The sequence below is a fragment of the Microcebus murinus genome, chromosome 10 (assembly GCF_040939455.1).
Source record: "Microcebus murinus isolate Inina chromosome 10, M.murinus_Inina_mat1.0, whole genome shotgun sequence".
NCBI lineage: Eukaryota > Metazoa > Chordata > Mammalia > Primates > Cheirogaleidae > Microcebus > Microcebus murinus.
In genome coordinates, this window is record NC_134113.1 from 30,806,131 (window position 1) to 30,824,953 (window position 18,823).

Below are 18,823 nucleotides of genomic sequence, written 5' to 3' on the forward strand. Positions count from 1 at the left end.
TTGATGGTCTGTATGTGGGCTATGTTCTGTTAGTTCAGTTCTCAGAAACTTTGGTACTCTGATTAGGATCAGATACATACATGTGCAGCTCAAGAGTGAGCCCATAAGTTCATAAACAACTTTATAGGCTCCCTTTCTTGAGCTTTGTGATCATTCTTTGTGATCTTTCCATGATACTTTGTTTTCCTAGTACAGGGTATAAAACCTTTTCCTGTTGTGTGGGGAAAAGTTGAGGAAGGACGGCAAGGAGATCAGCCGCTTCTCCCCATGAAGCCAGGTGCCTTAGGTAGGGTTCATCACAGAGGATAAGAAAATTGATAGGAAGAAGAGAGAATAAAAGAATACACAGAGTCAAAGGTATAGTTTATAGTTTTATATAAAAAGATCACAATAATCACAGCAGGGTACTCAGGAGACTAGACTCTCCATGAATGTCTAGCAATATGGTCTGATTCACACAGGTTTTTATAATCACAGATATCAATTACCAGTTGCTATAGTGACATATTTACATATCAGGGAATGCAGTTGCTATGGGTAACAGATAGTAACAGGTAGTGAGTTAGGGTCAAAAGTCCTCTCAAAAGGCTTCTAACAATTTCTAATCTATCTAGGTGAACAAACAGGTACAAAGTCTTCCAGGGGTTAACTTCTAAGTTCTAAGAGGTAGTTGTCAATTAACAAAGATATAACCAAAGAGGTATAGTGACTTTATATTTCTTTGATTTAGTTATTGTGGACTTAAAGGCAGACAGTCAGGAGAGAACAGGAAGCCTGTTTTCTACAAAACAAGTTGTTTATAACCACCGGGGCATCTCTGGGCAAAGGGCACTCATTGTCTCCAGTTCCCATCCTGTGGGCCATATTTGCCCTGCTTTGTCTTTCAAAGAAACAGGGAAGTGCACAGATTTTGAGATACAGGGAAGCCTTCCTGGAAAACATCCCTACTGGAGCTAGGAGAGCCCTCCTTTGATAGCAGCCTCTGATAAGTGAACCATTGAGTTTACACATTCCTTCAGGGCAAAACCCTGCAAACTCCTGTTTCTGTCTTTAACATAGCAGTATTGGATGATATAATAAAATAATGGTCTTATGAGCTACATCTCATTAATTCCTCAATCATATTTCTCAACAATGTTGGAAGACCTCATTAATTTAGCTGCAATCAAATAAAGCTACATTCAAGAAACTTCAGTTAGATATAATTAAAAATGTACAGTATTTTGTAAAAATCTAACCACTGTGTACTTAATTTAAAAAAATGTAAACTATTTCTTAATTTTAAAGTTAACTAACCTTTTAATGACTTTGTTGTGTCTACTTTTTGTTGGAAATCATTTGAATACTTAGTTCTAGCATGGAGGTCCACATATTCATTTGATCCTCTAGATGGTAGGTATGAGTCATTTGTGACCTTCAGGACGTCTCGATTTGGGTTAGGTAGGAGAATGTGGATTTGCAGCAATAAGTGGTTGAAAACCAAAAAAGCACTTTTTGGGCATGTTGCTGAAGTCATGGGTATTCTACTGCATTTTTCCATATCTCAATTGGATCTTTCTTAGCATCAAACAATAACTTTAAAATCATCTACTGGGAGCTCAATCAATTCCATCTGTAGTTCTTTAGGTGCATTGGTGATATCAACTAGGTGAGGTTGAAATGCTAATTTGTGTTTGATGTCTTGATTTTCAGTGAATCTTTCATTGTATTCTCCAATTAATAGGTCTATACCAGCTGCCTATTCTTCTAATGATTTGTATATGTCATCCTGTTCATCATTGACCTTTGCTAACTGGGGAAAATGTTCATCCAAAACTTTCTGATGAAAAAGTGTTTTGAAAAAAGATAGCTTTTTTTGAAATGCTTGGATTTTTTTGCCACATATCATATAAGACTTAGTTTTACCTTGCAAAGAAGTATTCAAGTTATTTTGATTTGACGTATCACACAAAAATGCTACATTCCTATAGAAATCTTCTTTCAATAATTCACATTACTAATTCTGTTCTTAACTGAAATTTAACTATCTGTTCTCACAGAGATAAAATTTGGCTAATATCTATCCCAGCGATATAGCCCACATCCTTTTAGAATGATATGGCACATCCACACTGAATACCACATCTTTCAACTTGAGCATGTTATAAAACTGAGAATGCCAAGTTGTGTTTACATGCATATAGTTAACAATGCTTATAACTTGTTGCAAAGTGTCAATTAAAATAGTAGCTTTAGCACAGAGATTTTGCTGATGTAAGATACAATGAAAAGAAATGAGAGCATCTGGATCTGTTAATACTTTATCTGTGTAATAAACGCCTCATGTTTTCTTGTCACAGAAGGTACACCGTCCGTACATACACTCACTAAATTTACCAAATTCAATCTAACTTCAAAACATTTATCTTGAAAGTTGTTGAAGGTATCTGTTCCCTATGTTTTGTACCACAAGATTGCCCAAAGCAAGTAACTCTTTATAGGAAACAAAATCCTCTATTACTTTATGCTGAGTAAAGCATAAAACCTGAATCCAGTCAGTAGTATCAGTTTATTCATCCAAAACAATTGAATAAAATATATTTTCCTTTTGAAGTATTGCATGAAACTGTTCTATTAAGTTGAAGGCTACTTCATGTTTCGATCAGTTATGATTCTCCTTGAAAGAGACAGTTGTTTGTACTTTGAAATGTCATTGGGGTGTAAGCACCTTAAACAATGCTGCATTCTTTCACAATTTCTACATTACTAAATGCCTTCCCTTTTTTTCCAAGTATATAGGCTACTTTATAAGTTGCTTCAGTGGCATTATTTCCAGGTCCTATTGCTGCTTGAAAGAATTGTCCTTGCTTTTGTTTTTCATCTTTTAATTTCTCCAAACAACCTTTCACGCCTCTCCCTCTGATTTAAAATATTTGTGGTCCTTATGAGTGTTATAATGCTGATGAGCATTGAATTTCTTTAATGTTGATATTGCAGTATCAGAAAGCAAGCAAATCTTCTAATGTTTAGCAGAAACAAGATAATATTGCAATTCTCAATCCTCATTAAAAAATTTGTTTACTTCAACATTCTCTTGGTCTTCTTTGACATGACGGGCTGTTAGAATTAGAAAATACTGTTGAGCTGTGCACCTATTCACAAATTCCACTTCAAACGTAAACATAGTGCACCACTGTCAAAAGCTGGTAACAGACTGGCATATTCGACCCCTATAAACTCTCACCAACCATCCCTGTACAGTAGTGGCTCCAGTCAGGTGAGGGAAGTTAGAACTAAATCATGAGCATGGCAGCTTTCAATTTAGCCCTTACAGCTTACTAATGTTCTAGTTGTGCTGGGCAATCTGAAAGGATTATTTCTTTGAAACTTTCTTTATTCTTTGATATTTTAAATATGTTCATTTTAAAAATAAAAATATAAAATATGAACAAAAATGTATTAATAAAAATAAAAGGGATTTGTTCTGTAATATTTGGATTCAGTCAAAAGGCCACTGTGGCCTTAAGGCCGCAGGTTCCCCACCCCTGCCGTAAGGCTTCTCATTTTGGTACTTCGGACACAAATCTGAGGCTTTAATTACTGAGTTATGCTGTGTACGTTAGCAGTTTCAGGGTTCTGCAGCCAAGCAAGCAACAGGAGGGCAGAAAGAAGGGAAACAAAACTACTTTTACCCTACCCCCTTAGTAAAACAGTGCTGCTAATTAGAGGAGATTCCCTTCCCTAAAAATACTAGGTCTTATATGGGCTCCCATTAAAGCCTCTGTTACCACCTCTGTGAGATTGCTTAAGGTTTGGGTGTGAAAGAATAGTTAGAGGAGAAAAAATGAGTTATTTTCATATTCTCTGTAAATATTAGAAGATTTCTTTCTTCTTACTTGAGCTAGAACTATAAGGTTTTTCTGGAGTGCTTGCTATCATTGCAGACACCCACCTTCAAGTTTCAAATAATGTGGTGCTCTGGCCAGGTAGTAACAAAGGAAAAGAAAAGAAAAGGTAAAATCATCACCTGTTTGCTGATACTTCAAATTCTGGTATTCCATCCCAATCTGTTTCTACTGTTTACTTTCCTGAGTCCTGAAATAGCTGCTCCATGCAGTTGGTAGAAACAAGATTGACTATGTTTACTTCTTTGTGCCTGGAATCAGCACCCACCCACCTCCTACTCCCCAGCCCATGTCATTTCTTATCAGAGCCTTTGAGATTTGTTGGTTTGTTTTTTTTTTCCTGTCCCTTTCTAAATTGTATCTTCTGATATAGTCGTGGTTATGAGAAGCAAAATAAAATCATATCCTAACAACAAATAATAAAATCATTTAATTTTCTGTTTCACTCCTTCTAAGACAAGCTTAGGTTAGTTTATATAATTTGTTGTTTCTTCTAAGTGCTTACAAACAATCTGTAATCATGTTAATGATCATTGTCAAGGGCTGGTACCTACCTATAATATTTGGATATAAGGATATTTACCCTTCATAAATTTATAATTCTTTTTTCTTTCTATTAATCTTCAAAAATTACCATTAGTGCTTCTTTATTAATGTCTACTGTTGTGTCATTATGAATGTGATGTAGTCATATGAATTTGAACTTCTTTAAGGAATGCTCTCAGGAACTTCTAAGCTGCATTCTATCCCCTTTCCTTTTAAATTTTTGTTTGTTAAATTCTTTAGAATTTTCCTTGATAGGGAAGGAAAAAATGATTGAGGAATTTTTCTTTCTTTTAAGATACAGTTAGTGTCTGGTCCTAACAGTGAATCTTTCCCTTCCTTGTTTTTCTTGGTATAAACATATGTTGCAAACAAAACCCTTTTATTCTCCTTTGCAGTTTTCACAAGGATCAAATCATTTTAGTTGAAACCTAATACTTTTAGAGGCTCTTTTTTTCCTCTAATAATGTGTTAATAATGGAGAAGACTTTATAGAAGAGATTGAATTTGTTGTCTTTTTGAAGTCAAGAAGTTTGAATTTCTGAATTTTTTGAATCAGATTCAGATATTAAATAGAGGAAGGACATATCAAAAAAGAGAACCCTAGCAGAGACATAGAGGCAAGAGTAAATGCTTTCTGCGTGAATAAGAGTGGATTTATTTGCTTAAGTAAAGGTAGTCTCCTGGACAATAAGGTTGGATAGACGTGGCTATGCCAGACTGTGAAGGGTCTTATAGGCCAGGCAGATGAGTTTAGGCTTAAAGTGATAGATTATTATCTGGAACCATTAAGAGCTTTTTTAGATCCTTGAGCTTCTTGAGAAAGACATGTATATTATGCAATTATTATATAATGTTTTTATAATAGTGAATATTTTAGTTTAACTATCTTACATAATTCTACATAAATAGAAGCATGTTCTTTTAAAATGTTAATGTATTTCAATAAATCAAAATACACTTTTTAACTCAAAGTAAAAGGAACCCTTCAGTGAATCCTCTGTATGGGATTATTTTATGATATAAATCATGATGTTCTAATTTATGTTTTATAAAGTTTAGCAGTTTTGAAGAATTTAAAATTAACACAGTGTTAAATACATTGAATTTTTCTTTCTTTTAATATAGTAAAATAGGGAAAAATTGAAGCTTGCATAGTAAAGAGTCTGTGGTTGTAATTCATAGGACCCAACAAGCTCTTCCTCGAGATTCTGTTATAGAAGATTTGCGTTTACAAAATAGATACCTCCAAGAAAAACTTCATGCTTTAGAAGAACAGTCTTCAAAGGATACGTATTCTAGGCCTTCAGTAAGTGTACATATTTTCTTTTCTTTTTTCTATTTTTAAATATATAAAAGTGAAATCAGCTTCTTTATCTGGCCATAAACATTAGATCCCTCTCATTAATACTAATATAATAAATTCAACTTTTATTTTTACTAGATAGTGATGTATAATACTTATAATATAGCAGTAAATTTAAGATTTTTAAGCTTTGAATAAAACTTTTACAAATGATTTCTAGAAATTTTAAGTATAGTTATAAAATTTGCTATGGCATGAGCATACATAAAATAGAAAAATATGCACTATTTCTATTCAAATATGTATGACATATTTCTAGTTTATGAAAATTAATCATTAATGTAGAATTATTTGTTAGATATTATTTTAAATAGTATATATATTAATATTTTGTTATTATTTTTCTTTTTATGTTTCTTCTTTTTCTTCTTCAAGAAGAATCAAGTATGTGACACAACTATGTTTTCTACTCTTATTACCAGTATTAATAAATATAGGCATAATATTTTTCACAAAAAAGAACACTTCATTCAGGAACAACAACAAAAAAATGTATAACAATGCTCAGAATTAAAAATGGGAAGGGGATAGATGCCAGTAACAACTTACATCATTGGGCACCTAGAAATATTTTATGGCATCATAGTAATGAAGAAAAACACAAAGCAGAAGAGGTTGTAGATCCTTCTGAGTTAATTATATCTGAGGAGAAGACTAAACAATAAATCAAGTCCGTTTAGGTTAACTAATAGTACCTTGGCAGATTTTAACTCTATTTTTAAAAATGAACCAGATTGTAAAGTTGAAAATTAATCAAGAATATTGTGAAAATTATAAAGATGAACATAAAAACGAGGAAGAGAATAAGATAGGCAAGAATGAAAACGGAAAGGGACACACAGCTAAAGATTTGAGTCACAACATGGATTCAGAAGAATATGTTGTGGAGGACCATGATTATGCCACAGTTGCTGATGCAGTGAATCAGTGTCCTAGGCATGATATACAGGCATAATAGTCCAGCCAAGAAATGAAATGTCCCTGGTTTGAATACATGGCAGTCCTTTATTTCTTTGTTAACTGATTTTCTTATAGCAAGTAGTATGCATACATATATAGTTCAAATGGGGGGGAAAGTGCATAAGATTCATAAAAATTATTAACTATTAATTATTAGTTAATAAAATTTAAATTTAAAAATTTTTGACTAGTTCCTACAAAAATTAGTGGTTACGCATTTCCTAGTTTAGTTTAGCACTCTTTTTTATCATTTGTGTTCACTTAAAGAGTATTATATTAGATAAATTAATAGCGAAAATAAGACACTTTAGAGGTGTTTGTTTTGCCTTAGAAATTTCTAATTTAGCCTGCTGTATTTACAAGTAAAGGCTCACTACAGTGAATAATACCAGTGACATTTTTGTTACGATGTTGTGTGACATCCTAAGATGTGTAGCAAGTTCTTTTAGTGGTCTTTTTGCCATGTTTTATAACAGATAGCTATTTTTATAATGAGAAAAGGGAGGTTACGTATCGCTATCTATCTATGCTGTGTTGGGCTCTGTATCCATGTACATTTCTGACAATACTTTGCAGAATATTATCCTAATTTACATAGGAGGCTTGGAGAATAAGTGCATCTCTAGTGATCATGAAGCTACAGAACTAGCATTTAAATCCAGGTCTAATTACAGTTTACCTCACATTCGGAGGTACTGGGAGTTACAACTTTAACAGATGAATTCAGTGGTGGGGGGGAACACAATTCAACCCATAACAGGTAACAATCATACTTTATTTTGGACTAGCAGAACCACCATAAATTAGTTTAACCATTATTAGATTATATATTAAGCCTATTTAGCCATGCTTGATTTTGCTTTCTATTTTAATCAAAATAAATGACATTACCTTGTCTTATGCAAGTTTTATATTCTAATTTTTATTTTTGGCTTTCTCTAGAGCTCTACAATTTTCTCACATTCTTTTGAGAGAAAAGTTCCCTTTTGACATAGTGTTTTCTTATCCAGTATGTCTTTTGCGTTTTCTTATTTATTAAACTTTAAAAACATTCCTAATTTCATTTTCCTAAAGACTTCAGGAATAGAGTCAGATGATCATTGTAAAAGAGAACAGGAGCTTCAGAGGGAAAACTTGAAGTTATCATCTGAAAATATTGAACTGAAATTTCAGCTTGAACAAGCACATAAAGATTTGCCAAGATTAAAGGTAAACTTAAATGTTTATATAGTTAGGAAATCGAAGCCTGGAATTTCTCCCCCCTGCCTTAGTTTTATGTTTACTTATATTACCTTATGAAGAAAAGAAATAAAAAATGCATATTCATAAAATATCATGGTGGTATTATACTTTGTATATTTGCTCATTTTTTATTTGTTATGGGTCTACTTTGTATCAAATACTCTTCTAGGTGCTGAGAATCAGCAGTCAAAAAGAATCCTTCCGCTCATAGAACTTATGTTCTAGTGGAGAAGACTGATAATAAACAAGTAAACAAGTCAGATATATAGTATGTCAGCTGATGTTAATGATAAGGAGAGAAAGCACGATTGATATGAAGGGTCTGGAGGGAGGAGGGGTATGATTTAAAAGGGGATAGTAAGGGAGGGCTTCCTTAATAAGATGATAGATGAACAGAGAGCTAGGGGAAAGGTAAGGAACTTGGTCATACAGATACTAGAAGAAATCCTAGACAAGAGAAATACCAAGTTAAAATGCCCTGAGGTGGGAGGATACTTGGTATATTTCATTAACAGTTGTCACACTTTAAAAATATTAGGATAATTTTTTATTTTAGAATTTTTACTTTCCTTATTTTGATATTTTTTTAGCATTGGTTTTCCAAATCTTACTTAAGGGAATCTTTTGTTCTCTTGGTTAACTAATTGTTTCAGTTTTATTTTCTATTATGGGATATTAGCAGTCTATTAATGCCACTGGTGTGATATAATTAAATTATTTCCTGCTTCTCTTTCTTTTACATTGATAGAATGAGTGTTAAAGGTTCAGTTGTCTTTTTCTCTCTACTGCATGGATAAGGATCTACATGTATAATTTAGGGAACAGTTAAAAGCAGAGTTCTAAATTTATATTGTATACTAAGGCAATCATGTAGAAAGTATTTCTTGACATTTCATTTAGAAAATATTCTTGTATTAATTTAATATATGTCTTAGTTCAAAATCTTCCTTGTTGATCTGGAGACCTAGTTTTTTAGTTTGGCTGTACAGTTGAAGAGAATGATAGTTCAGATGGATTGTTTGCCTTTCCTTTTCAATAGGTATAGTTATGTTAAATTGTTACCTTTGCTTTTTTTATCTTTTAGAATCAAGTAAGCGATTTGAAGGAAATGTGTGAATTCCTTAAAAAAGAAAAAGCAGAAGTTGAGCGGAAACTTGGTCATGTTAGAGGGGTAAGTATGTGAGAATATGCTGTACATTTGTTTTGGTTTCAGAAGCAATGAGCCAGAAATGAAAAGTTGAGATATACCATGACAGTAGTAATATGCCTTTACTAAGTGCCTTCTAGTTACAGATTTTATTCTGCTCCATCCATAATGTAAAACATCATTAAACTTTTCTCTGTGTCTCAAGTTAATGTATTTTATCATCTTTATGCCTGACATGCTTTTTATTTTACTTGGACTACACATCATCTCTCTTTTCATTGCATATCCCTCTGTACCTTGTAAACCTTTAACTTCCAGGAGTCCTTCTGTTCATTGAGGTAACTGCTAACTGTTCCGTGGTCCAATTCTACCATTTCACAACTATTTTTTAAGATATCCATGGCAACTTCTTGGTATAATGCTTTATAAATGTTTGCCCATTTTCTTTTGTATTCTGGTATTTTTCTTCCCATGTTATATTGTGTATTTTCTTTGTATAATGAATAAATACTACTTATGAGGCCAAGGCCGAAGATTTAAGCTCCTGTTGATTTCATGTTGGTCAGTGGTACAAATGGAAACAATCATAACGTAAAAATTCATTCAAATCATAATATTAAATATATGATAGATTCAGTGAAAACATTAAGAGTGTTATCAGGAAAGTATATAGAAAAAATATCTTGCTGACAGCATTTGTTTCATAAGTGAAAATATATGTGTTGATTTGACCTTTTCTATCTAAGTTAATTATGAAAATATACCCCATCTCCTAAAGTGTTATAAAAGTTTGTATTTCAGGGTTTTTCATTGCAAAGTATGAATACTAACTAAAATTTTAAAAATTAGGCATACCATTTTACACAATTGTTAAAAACTTTTTATTTTAAATAATAAGCAGTTTAATTAACTGGTGGCCCATCTCTGTTGATAATCTTTATGCAAGATTTTTCATTTCAGATGTCTCTTCTGTTTACTTTAGACAGAAACTGAATTTCTAAGCAACAGCTATTCTTAGAGAAAATTGCCTTTATTATACTGTAATTAAAATTTGATTACTTGTGGCCAGGCATGTGATGCCTTTAGCCCCAGCTACTTGGGAGGCGGAGGCAGGAGGATCGCTTGGGCCAAGGAATTTGAGGTTGCTGTGAGCATAGGACACCCAAGGCACTCTAGCCTGGGCAACAGAGAGAGACTATCTCAAAAAAAAAATTTTCTTTTTGATTACTCGTAAGCTCTTTAAAGACACAATTTCTCTTTTGCGGTTTTATTTTATTGTATTTATTTTTTATTATTTAGTCCTAAAAAGGAATGACATTCTGGTACATGCTACAACATAAATGAGCCTTGAAAACATGCTAAGTGAAATAAGCTGTATATAAATGCATAAATAGTAATATTGTATGATTCCACATATGGAATAGACAGATTCATAAAGACAAAAAGTTGAATGGTGGTTACTAGGGGCAGGAGGGTGGAAAGAAGGGACGATATTGTTTAAAGGGTATAAAGTTTCTGTTTGGGATAGTGAAAACTTCTGGAAACAGATACTGGTGATGGTTATACAATATCGCGAATGCCACTGAATTGCACACTTAAAAATGGTTAAGATAGTAAAGAAAAAAGTTACTAAATTATCCCTTAGTATATAGTTATAGACACTCTCATTCTTCAGTATCACTCTGAGGTGTAGACTTATTCCATATAAAGAAAACTTTGGTATACTGGAGAGAACATTAGCTAAATAGAATATTTAGATTTATTCATTTTTATCAGACATTAAGGCTAGACTAAGCTATTATTATTAGCTCCATGATTTTAGGAATATCACATTTTCTAAGTCTTGGTTTTCTTCTATGTAAAGTAAAAGTTCCTATATGATAGGGTTCTTTTTTTTTTTTTTTTTTTTTTTTTGAGACAGAGTCTCGCTTTCTTGCCTAGGCTAGAGTGAGTGCTGTGGCGTCAGCATCGCTCACAGCAACCTCAAACTCCTGGGCTCAAGCAATCCTCCTGCCTCAGCCTCCCGAGTAGCTGGGACTACAGGCATGAGCCACCATGCCCGGCTGTATGATAGGGTTCTTTTAAGGATGAATTGAATTAACTCACCTTTGGCATCAAATATTGGGAATTTTAATAATGAGTATAATGAGCTTGTCTTATTGTTGGTACTTTATGTTATATTCTCTAAAATAATTGATTGAATTAAAAAATTAACATATTCTTTTGTAGTCTGGTAGAAGTGGAAAGACAATCCCAGAACTAGAAAAAACTATTGGCTTAATGAAAAAAGTAGTTGAAAAAGTCCAAAGAGAAAATGAACAGTTGAAAAAAGCATCAGGAATACTGACCAGTGAAAAAATGGCTAATATTGAGCTGGAAAATGAAAAGTTGAAGGTAATATTTTTAATGTGATCATTTTTATGAGAGTATTTTAGTTTTTACTTTTATTAATTTTGAGGAAAATTTTAAATATAGTACATAAAATGGCTTTAACATATGCAGTACATATTTTATACATATAAACAAAAACTTGTAATAGCTAATGCTAAAAGTTTATAGAGTAGCTCTATTTAATCTTCCTTAAAATAATAAGTATAGATTAATTACCCGTGTCTGTTTTTAGAAATATAGATATCCAAACCCTGATCCCTGAAATTGATTTTATTATTTCAGAGTGAGACCTAACTTAGGTGTTTTGTTGGGGTTTTTTATTGTTTTCTTAAGTGAACAACTCATTCTGATGTGTAGCCAAAGTTGAGAATTTCTGTTCTAGATAACCAATGTTCAAGAGCAGACTTTAATTTTAATCATTTCAAATATAGTCTCTAATACTACTTTGAAGTAAGTTTTATGAGTTTAGATGATAATATTTTATTTTATTTCTTTGTTTGGATAATGTATAGTTTTTTTGTTTTTTGTTTTTTATTACTAGACTGAATTAGAAAAACTTAAAGTTCATTTGGGACGTCAGTTGAGTATGAGCTATGAGTCCAAGACCAAAGGCACAGAGAAAGTTGTTGCTGAAAATGAAAGGCTTCGTAAAGAACTTAAAAAAGTATGACTTTTATGACTGAGATTGTAATTATTTATTTTTATTTTAATTAAGTAATACCTCTTAGAAAAACTGAAAGTAGATCCTTGATGAGAGTATCTATTCAAAATATACATTAAGAGATTTATGAATTGTGTTTTTATGCCTACTGTTATCACAGTCTTTCACCAAGATGGGCAGTGATAGTAAAAGAATTAATATAGTTAGAGGCACTATAATGTATAAGCCACTCAGCCTGGATTCAGTTCCTAGTTCTATAATTTATTAGCCTTGGGAGCTAGGGAGAGCAACTTTACCCCTCTCTATCCCTTAATTTCCTCATCCATAACATTAGAAATAATAAGTAAAGTATGCATATCTCACAGAGCTGCTGTAATGTTTGAGTTCATGTTTGTGCACATGACTTAGAACAATGCCTAATACATAGTGAGGAGCCTATGAAATTGTCTTAGTACAGTTTCTTTATATTTAAATAGCAAAATATATTCCTTGCTACAAATGGGTGTTGTTATTTATATCGATGATCCAGTAAATAAATTTAAATTAATATTTTAAACTAGTTAGGATAGTATCTGCATGTATCTTGCGGCCAGAGCAATACTGTGCTTTGAATGTGGGTCTTTAATAGTAGAAATAATCTGTTACTTACACATAATTTAGGCTTTTAGCTAGGTTTCAAATTAGGAAGTCAGAACAAAACATCTTTTAAAGTGTAAAGATATAGTTTACCCCATTATTCAAAAAATATTGCATAAGAACAAAATGACAAATTTAAAGTAATCACTAGAGTAAAAGGCTTGTAAATATATTTTTCTGACCTCATTTACTGTTGTTCTAATAAATATGATCATATTGCTGTTTTAAAGGAAGGGACACTTTGAATTTATTGAAATTTTGATCACCATTTAGAACTCCAGATAACTTTTTGTTTTCTAATTTGTAATGACAATTTCGAATACTTTGCATCTGTGAGAACAATATTATATTTTGTCATAATATACTAATTAGTTTTTAATGATAGGAAATTGAAGCTGCAGAGAAATTGCGGATAGCCAAGAATAATTTAGAGATATTAAATGAGAAGATGACAGTTCAACTGGAAGAAACTGGCAAGAGATTACAGTTTGCAGAAAGTAGAGGTCCACAGCTTGAAGGTGCTGACAGCAAAAGCTGGAAATCAATCGTTGTTACAAGGTAGGAACAAATAGTTTAAAACTTGTACAAAGTTTAATCAGTTCTAATTCTGGTATTATTGTTTTAAAAGATGACACTATTCTGAATAACCTAGTTTTTTCCTCATGAACACTTTGGTTATATTTGTTTTACCATAATACTTTTTTTCTGTTCTAGCATTGCAAATCTTTTTCTTAAAATGTTTTTGTTTGGGTAGCAGGGCATGGAACGGAGCAGAATTGGGCCTGGGCTAAGTTGTTGGAGCTACCTATGCATCATGCCACTGCCTTCAGCTTTGAGCCTCGCCTGATGCTGCCTAGTTTCTCCTGGGTGCTGCTTTTATTCAACTGCAGTCTCAGCTTCTTTGTATCAATTTTCTACCTCAAGTATGAGCCAGGAATAATGGAGCTATCTTGTCATGAATCATGGCAGACTAGATCTGGGTCATGCTGCAATGCTTTTGGAAATATATCCTGGGCAACTTTCTTTTAAGATAGCCCCAATAGATGAATTCAGCAGCAGCTTTAGTGTCTTACTGGCCTCTACTTTCTGGTACTTGATTTTTCTCCCACCCCATGAACCTTTTGTACAAGTATCTGTGGCTATGAAAGAGGTGGTGGTAGTTTATGTGTAAACATTCATGTGTCCATTGCCACAGTCACCACAGGTGATTCATCATGACTATAATGAGTCGGTAAAAGGCTCTGGTGCCATTCTCATTCCCAATATTAAGTAGGTACTTCAAGGACTCTGGAAGCCAGTGCCCAGTGGGATCCTGCCCATGTCCTTTCCCATTAAAACCATCCTGGATGAAGTTGTTTACTATCCAGTACACCTGTGGTTCCCATTTCAAAAGGCAAACTCATCTTTATCTTACTACCGTTGTAAAGTTCCTTATATCCATGCATCACCAACTCACCAATTTCCTCTTTGAAGTCTTTGAGGGCTTCATTTGCCCCATCTGCTATTTGGAATTGCCTTTATGGGAGAGGTGAGATAACAACCACCAACACTACCACTAGGATGGGTGTATCAGCACTGTGAGATTACAACAGTCCCATACTGGGCTTGTTGTAATCTTGTTGTGCAGTGCCACACTGCACTTACTCCTGTCAGCCAAATCGAAGGAGAAAAGAAGTTAGTAGACACATTAGAGGGCAGCCCATATGGCCATGTACTTCTGGAAAAGGTGTCCTTGGTTCCTGTCCTAATACCAGAGTAGTCAAAATCCACTCTTCTCTCCTCCAGCTCTCACTTTTCTCATCTACAAACCAGGAACAATTATTTTATCAGAAAGCTAGCATCAGAGTTAAGTCAAATAACAAGTGTGATAGTATGGGCGGAGGGGAAGGAGGGTCTCTTCTTTTGTCTTCCCGGACCCCAGCAGTGGTGCTCACTCAGCAACCCTATCAGTGGATTTCTTGGTCATTCTTTATTTCCTTCTACAATCACATGGACTCAGAAAGAATTCTGAGTTACTTTGAGATCTGTTTATTCAGGAGACATTTACTTAGCGTCTGCTACTGCCAGACTCTGTGCTTCATGTTGTATGTTATTTCTAAAAGGCCCACCTTGCCTAGGTTACTTTAGAGAATCAGGTAGCTTCCATGGTTTAGAAAGCCCTAATTCTTACTGTGACCTTAAGTAAATTATATGCCTTCTGTGGGCTCAAGTTTTTATTATTATTATTCTTTTTAATCTGAGGAGATTATGATCCTTGACCTTCCTTTTCTAAAAGGGCTCTATGAGGCTCAAAAGAGATTGTTAGTTTTAAGAGGGTTTATAAGATTTATAAATGGTTAGTAGGGGATGATATTCAACCATGACTGGAGATGACTTTGTATTTTAGATCATTTATGTGTTTTTAATCTGAGAACTATATGAGCATAGAGCAAACCTTCAGTAAACCATTTTGAAGATGTAAGTGTAAGTAGAAACCTCTTGTCAGAGAGAAGGCTCATTCTGATCCTTGACCCCCAGGTTCCCAAAATCCATCAAAAAAAAAAAGATTGCTAAATTTTAGAGCTGGGATTGTACATCCAGCTCAATAAAGCAATTTAGAGATAACTCTCTTGGGACCCATGACACAGGTCTTGCTCATGCTGAAATCCTTGTAGTTACTGTATTATTTACTCCACAAACTTATTTACACATATTCTGTGTCAGGTCTAATGCTGACTCCTGGGACAGGCAAGGGTGATGTAGGGGCTATTTTAGATAGGGTAATCAAAGAAGGCCTTTCTTCTTGGGTGGCTTTTGAACAGAGAATTAGATAAAGTAAGGAAGCAAGCTTCTGATATTTCAACATTAACTTTTGGTAGATAGTCTTGGTCACATTAAAAATATTTCCTTCTAATCTAAGTTTCTAAGATCTATCAAAAGATGTTTGAAGTATTTAGACAATCATAATTTTCCTTTCACATTTTGTTGCCAAAGCTATACTAACCTTTTTAACTTAAGCTAGAAGGTGTTCCTTCTATTTTTTTGTCTGGAAAAGTTTTAATATTGTATGCATTATTTTCTTTTAGGTATGATGGGCCTATTTACACAAAATTTCTCTCACCTATGCTTTTGTACAATTTTTTCCCTTTCCTTTTTTTTTTTTTTTTTTTTTTTTTTACAAGACAGGGCCTTGCTATGTTGTCCAGGTTTGACTTGATCTCTTAGGCTCAAGAGATGCTTCTGCTTCAGCTCCTGAGTAGCTGGGACTACAGACATGTGCCACTGTGCCCAGCTTCTTGCCATCACCTTTTAATGCTAAATAAATATATAGCATTTGACTAGAAGAAACAGTAAAATAAGATATTTTTAGTGCAATAATTTTAACTTTTAAATCAGTAAAAGAAATCATTTGCCATGTCTGTACTATTTTTTTTATACTTTTAGAGTGTATGAAACCAAGTTGAAAGAATTAGAAACTGATATTGCCAAAAAAAATCAAAGCATCACTGACCTTAAACAACTTGTAAGAGAAGCAACAGAGAGAGAACAAAAAGTTAAGAAATACACTGAAGACCTTGAACAACAGGCATGTAATGTAATTTTTCTTTACATGATAAAATAATGCATTATATCACAAGATGCTCCCTGCATTGTCTTATGTAGATAAAAAGACTCTTGATTAATTCCTTTCCTAGAGGCCCATCTAAGTAAACAGCATCACCATTTGGCCTATTTGTTTAAGCCAAAAACTTTGGATCATCATTCACTTTATTCTTTTTCTCCTTTCCCACATCTTTTTCATCATTAATTCATATCAGCTTTATTTTCAACCTGTATCCTAAATCTGATCACTTCTCAGTGTCTATCAATTTTGTCCAAGCTATTATTAATATCTCATACCTGAATGATTGCAGTAATTTCCTAACTGGTCTCTCAGCTTCCACTCTTGCATCATTTCACCTTCTCTTTATCTCTGACCAGTCCTATACAGAGTTTCCAGATAATCCTTTGCAAGCAACAAGGAAATCATAGCAGTACCATCCTCAACTCACAATCTTCCAGTGGTTCTCCATCACCCTAAAATAAAACTTAAATTTTCATAGCCTATAATTATGTACATGGTCTGGCTCCTAGTTTTCTCTCCAGTCTCATCTTCTACTACTTTGCCCTTCATTCAGTGTTTTAGCCATATTAACTTTCAGTCCTTTGAACAAACCGAACTCATTAAAGTTTCAAGTCCTTGAATTTTTTTTCTTTGTTTAGAATACTATTCACCCAAATATTCCCATCGCTCACTCCCACATTCATGTCTCTGCTTAAATGGAGGCTTCACAGAGAGACTTTACCTAGCCCTAACCCTATACCACTTTCCATCATTCTCTATCATCCTGGATTATTTTTTACCCTGGATTATTTTTTTCGATAGCTCTTCCTACCATCTGGCACTTTTATTACTTCCATCATCACATCATATTGCAAACTCATTTTTTTTGTCTTCTCCCACTATTAATAAAAATGTAGGAACCATGAAGGCAGGGTCTTTGCCTATTTTATTCACTGCTGTATCTTCTGCCTAGGACAATGCCTGCCATGCAGTAGTTACTCAGTACTTAATTGTTGAGTGAATGGTGAATTGAACATAGAAATATGCTTATGTATGCTTTTGAAAACCCAACTTTGAATATTATGCTTCATTAAAAATGTGTATCTTTATAAAACCTCATATTTCCATGTCAAACTTTATCTTCTAACTTTTCTTTATACCCAAAGATTGAGTTTCTCAAACACATTCCTGAAGGTACCGAGACAGAGCAAGGCCTTAAACGGGAGCTTCAAGTTCTCAGGTACATCATGTGTTCATATGACTGTTTTGTTTCTTTTTCTTTCTTTTTAAAAATTATTTTTTATATAACCAGGTTTGCTAGAGCTAGGCTTTTTCAACCTCACTGCCCAATAGGTTCATCAGGTCCTTATTTCATCCCTCTAATGCTAATCACTAACTTTTACATAATACATACTGGAAAAAAAGAGTAAACCCAATCCTAATTTCAGTTTCAAGTTTGTAATGTAGTTTCAACTTGTCTAACAGCATAGAATGAATTAAACCTGAACTTCCTAGAGATAAATACTAATAAATAAAAAGAACAAGTAAGTTTTTACTTCCAGGGGTCTCTGTAGTCTACTTTCATTAGGCTCCTTTTGTAACAAAACTACTCTGGAAAATGGCATCAGGTCAGATATTAAAAACTTGAACACTTTGATTCCATACTTTGAGAATGGTGGCATTGCAGCATCGAGAATAAATGTTTATCTTGATACATCCTGATTACTGTACACTAACTAGTTAATAAGAAATGCCCACATATTTTGTACAACAATGTCTATTGGCTTATTATTTTTGTTTTAACACATTATCATTGTGATCTAGATTAGCTAATAGTCAGCTGGTTAAAGAAAAAGCAGAATTAATCCATCAGATTGAAGTTAACAAGGACCAAAGTGGACCCGAAAGCATCAAGCCTGGTAATGTATATTAGAAAACTATCCCAAGTTTTTGAACTCAGGTTTGCCTTTTTGTGGTTCAGATTCTTTATCATCATTTCTCTACAAAAGCAAATCCTTGATATGAAGTTTTAGAGCTGTTGTCTGTCCATGCTATAAAAATATTCCCATTCATCCTTGAGTTGTCTCTACTATAGTAGTAAGTACCTAAGTATTTTTCTCCTTGTGTTCTATCTAGGTGTTAGAAATTTAATCACAATACAAGGCTATGCAATGAATACTAGGTCTGTTGTTTCCAGTTCCTAATTATAGACCTTTTCAGTTCCTCTGAACATTTTTTTCTTGTTATTGTTATTATTAATTTAAGAACTACAAATAAGTAAACACTGCCTATATTTTTTCCTTTTAGAAAGTAAAAAGAATGTCTATCTACCCTTTTCTATTCTCATTCCAGAGAATTACTATTCATTCCTATTCCTGTGTGTACACACACACACATACATATACACATA

General features: G+C 33.4%; 1 protein-coding gene across 5 annotated transcripts in view; it reads left to right on the forward strand.

Moving 5' to 3' along the window:
* CEP290 (centrosomal protein 290) overlaps window positions 1-18,823 on the forward strand; it is a 91,080-nt gene that overhangs the window by 67,555 nt on the left and 4,702 nt on the right. For all 5 annotated transcript variants that reach the window (XM_076007121.1, XM_076007123.1, XM_076007125.1 and 2 more), the window contains 9 exons: window positions 5,613-5,736; window positions 7,828-7,962; window positions 9,080-9,166; window positions 11,372-11,536; window positions 12,075-12,197; window positions 13,216-13,388; window positions 16,254-16,395; window positions 17,580-17,653; window positions 18,238-18,332. In XM_076007121.1, coding sequence (XP_075863236.1) covers window positions 5,613-5,736; window positions 7,828-7,962; window positions 9,080-9,166; window positions 11,372-11,536; window positions 12,075-12,197; window positions 13,216-13,388; window positions 16,254-16,395; window positions 17,580-17,653; window positions 18,238-18,332 — 1,118 coding nt within the window. The remainder of the gene's footprint in view (window positions 1-5,612; window positions 5,737-7,827; window positions 7,963-9,079; window positions 9,167-11,371; window positions 11,537-12,074; window positions 12,198-13,215; window positions 13,389-16,253; window positions 16,396-17,579; window positions 17,654-18,237; window positions 18,333-18,823) is intronic.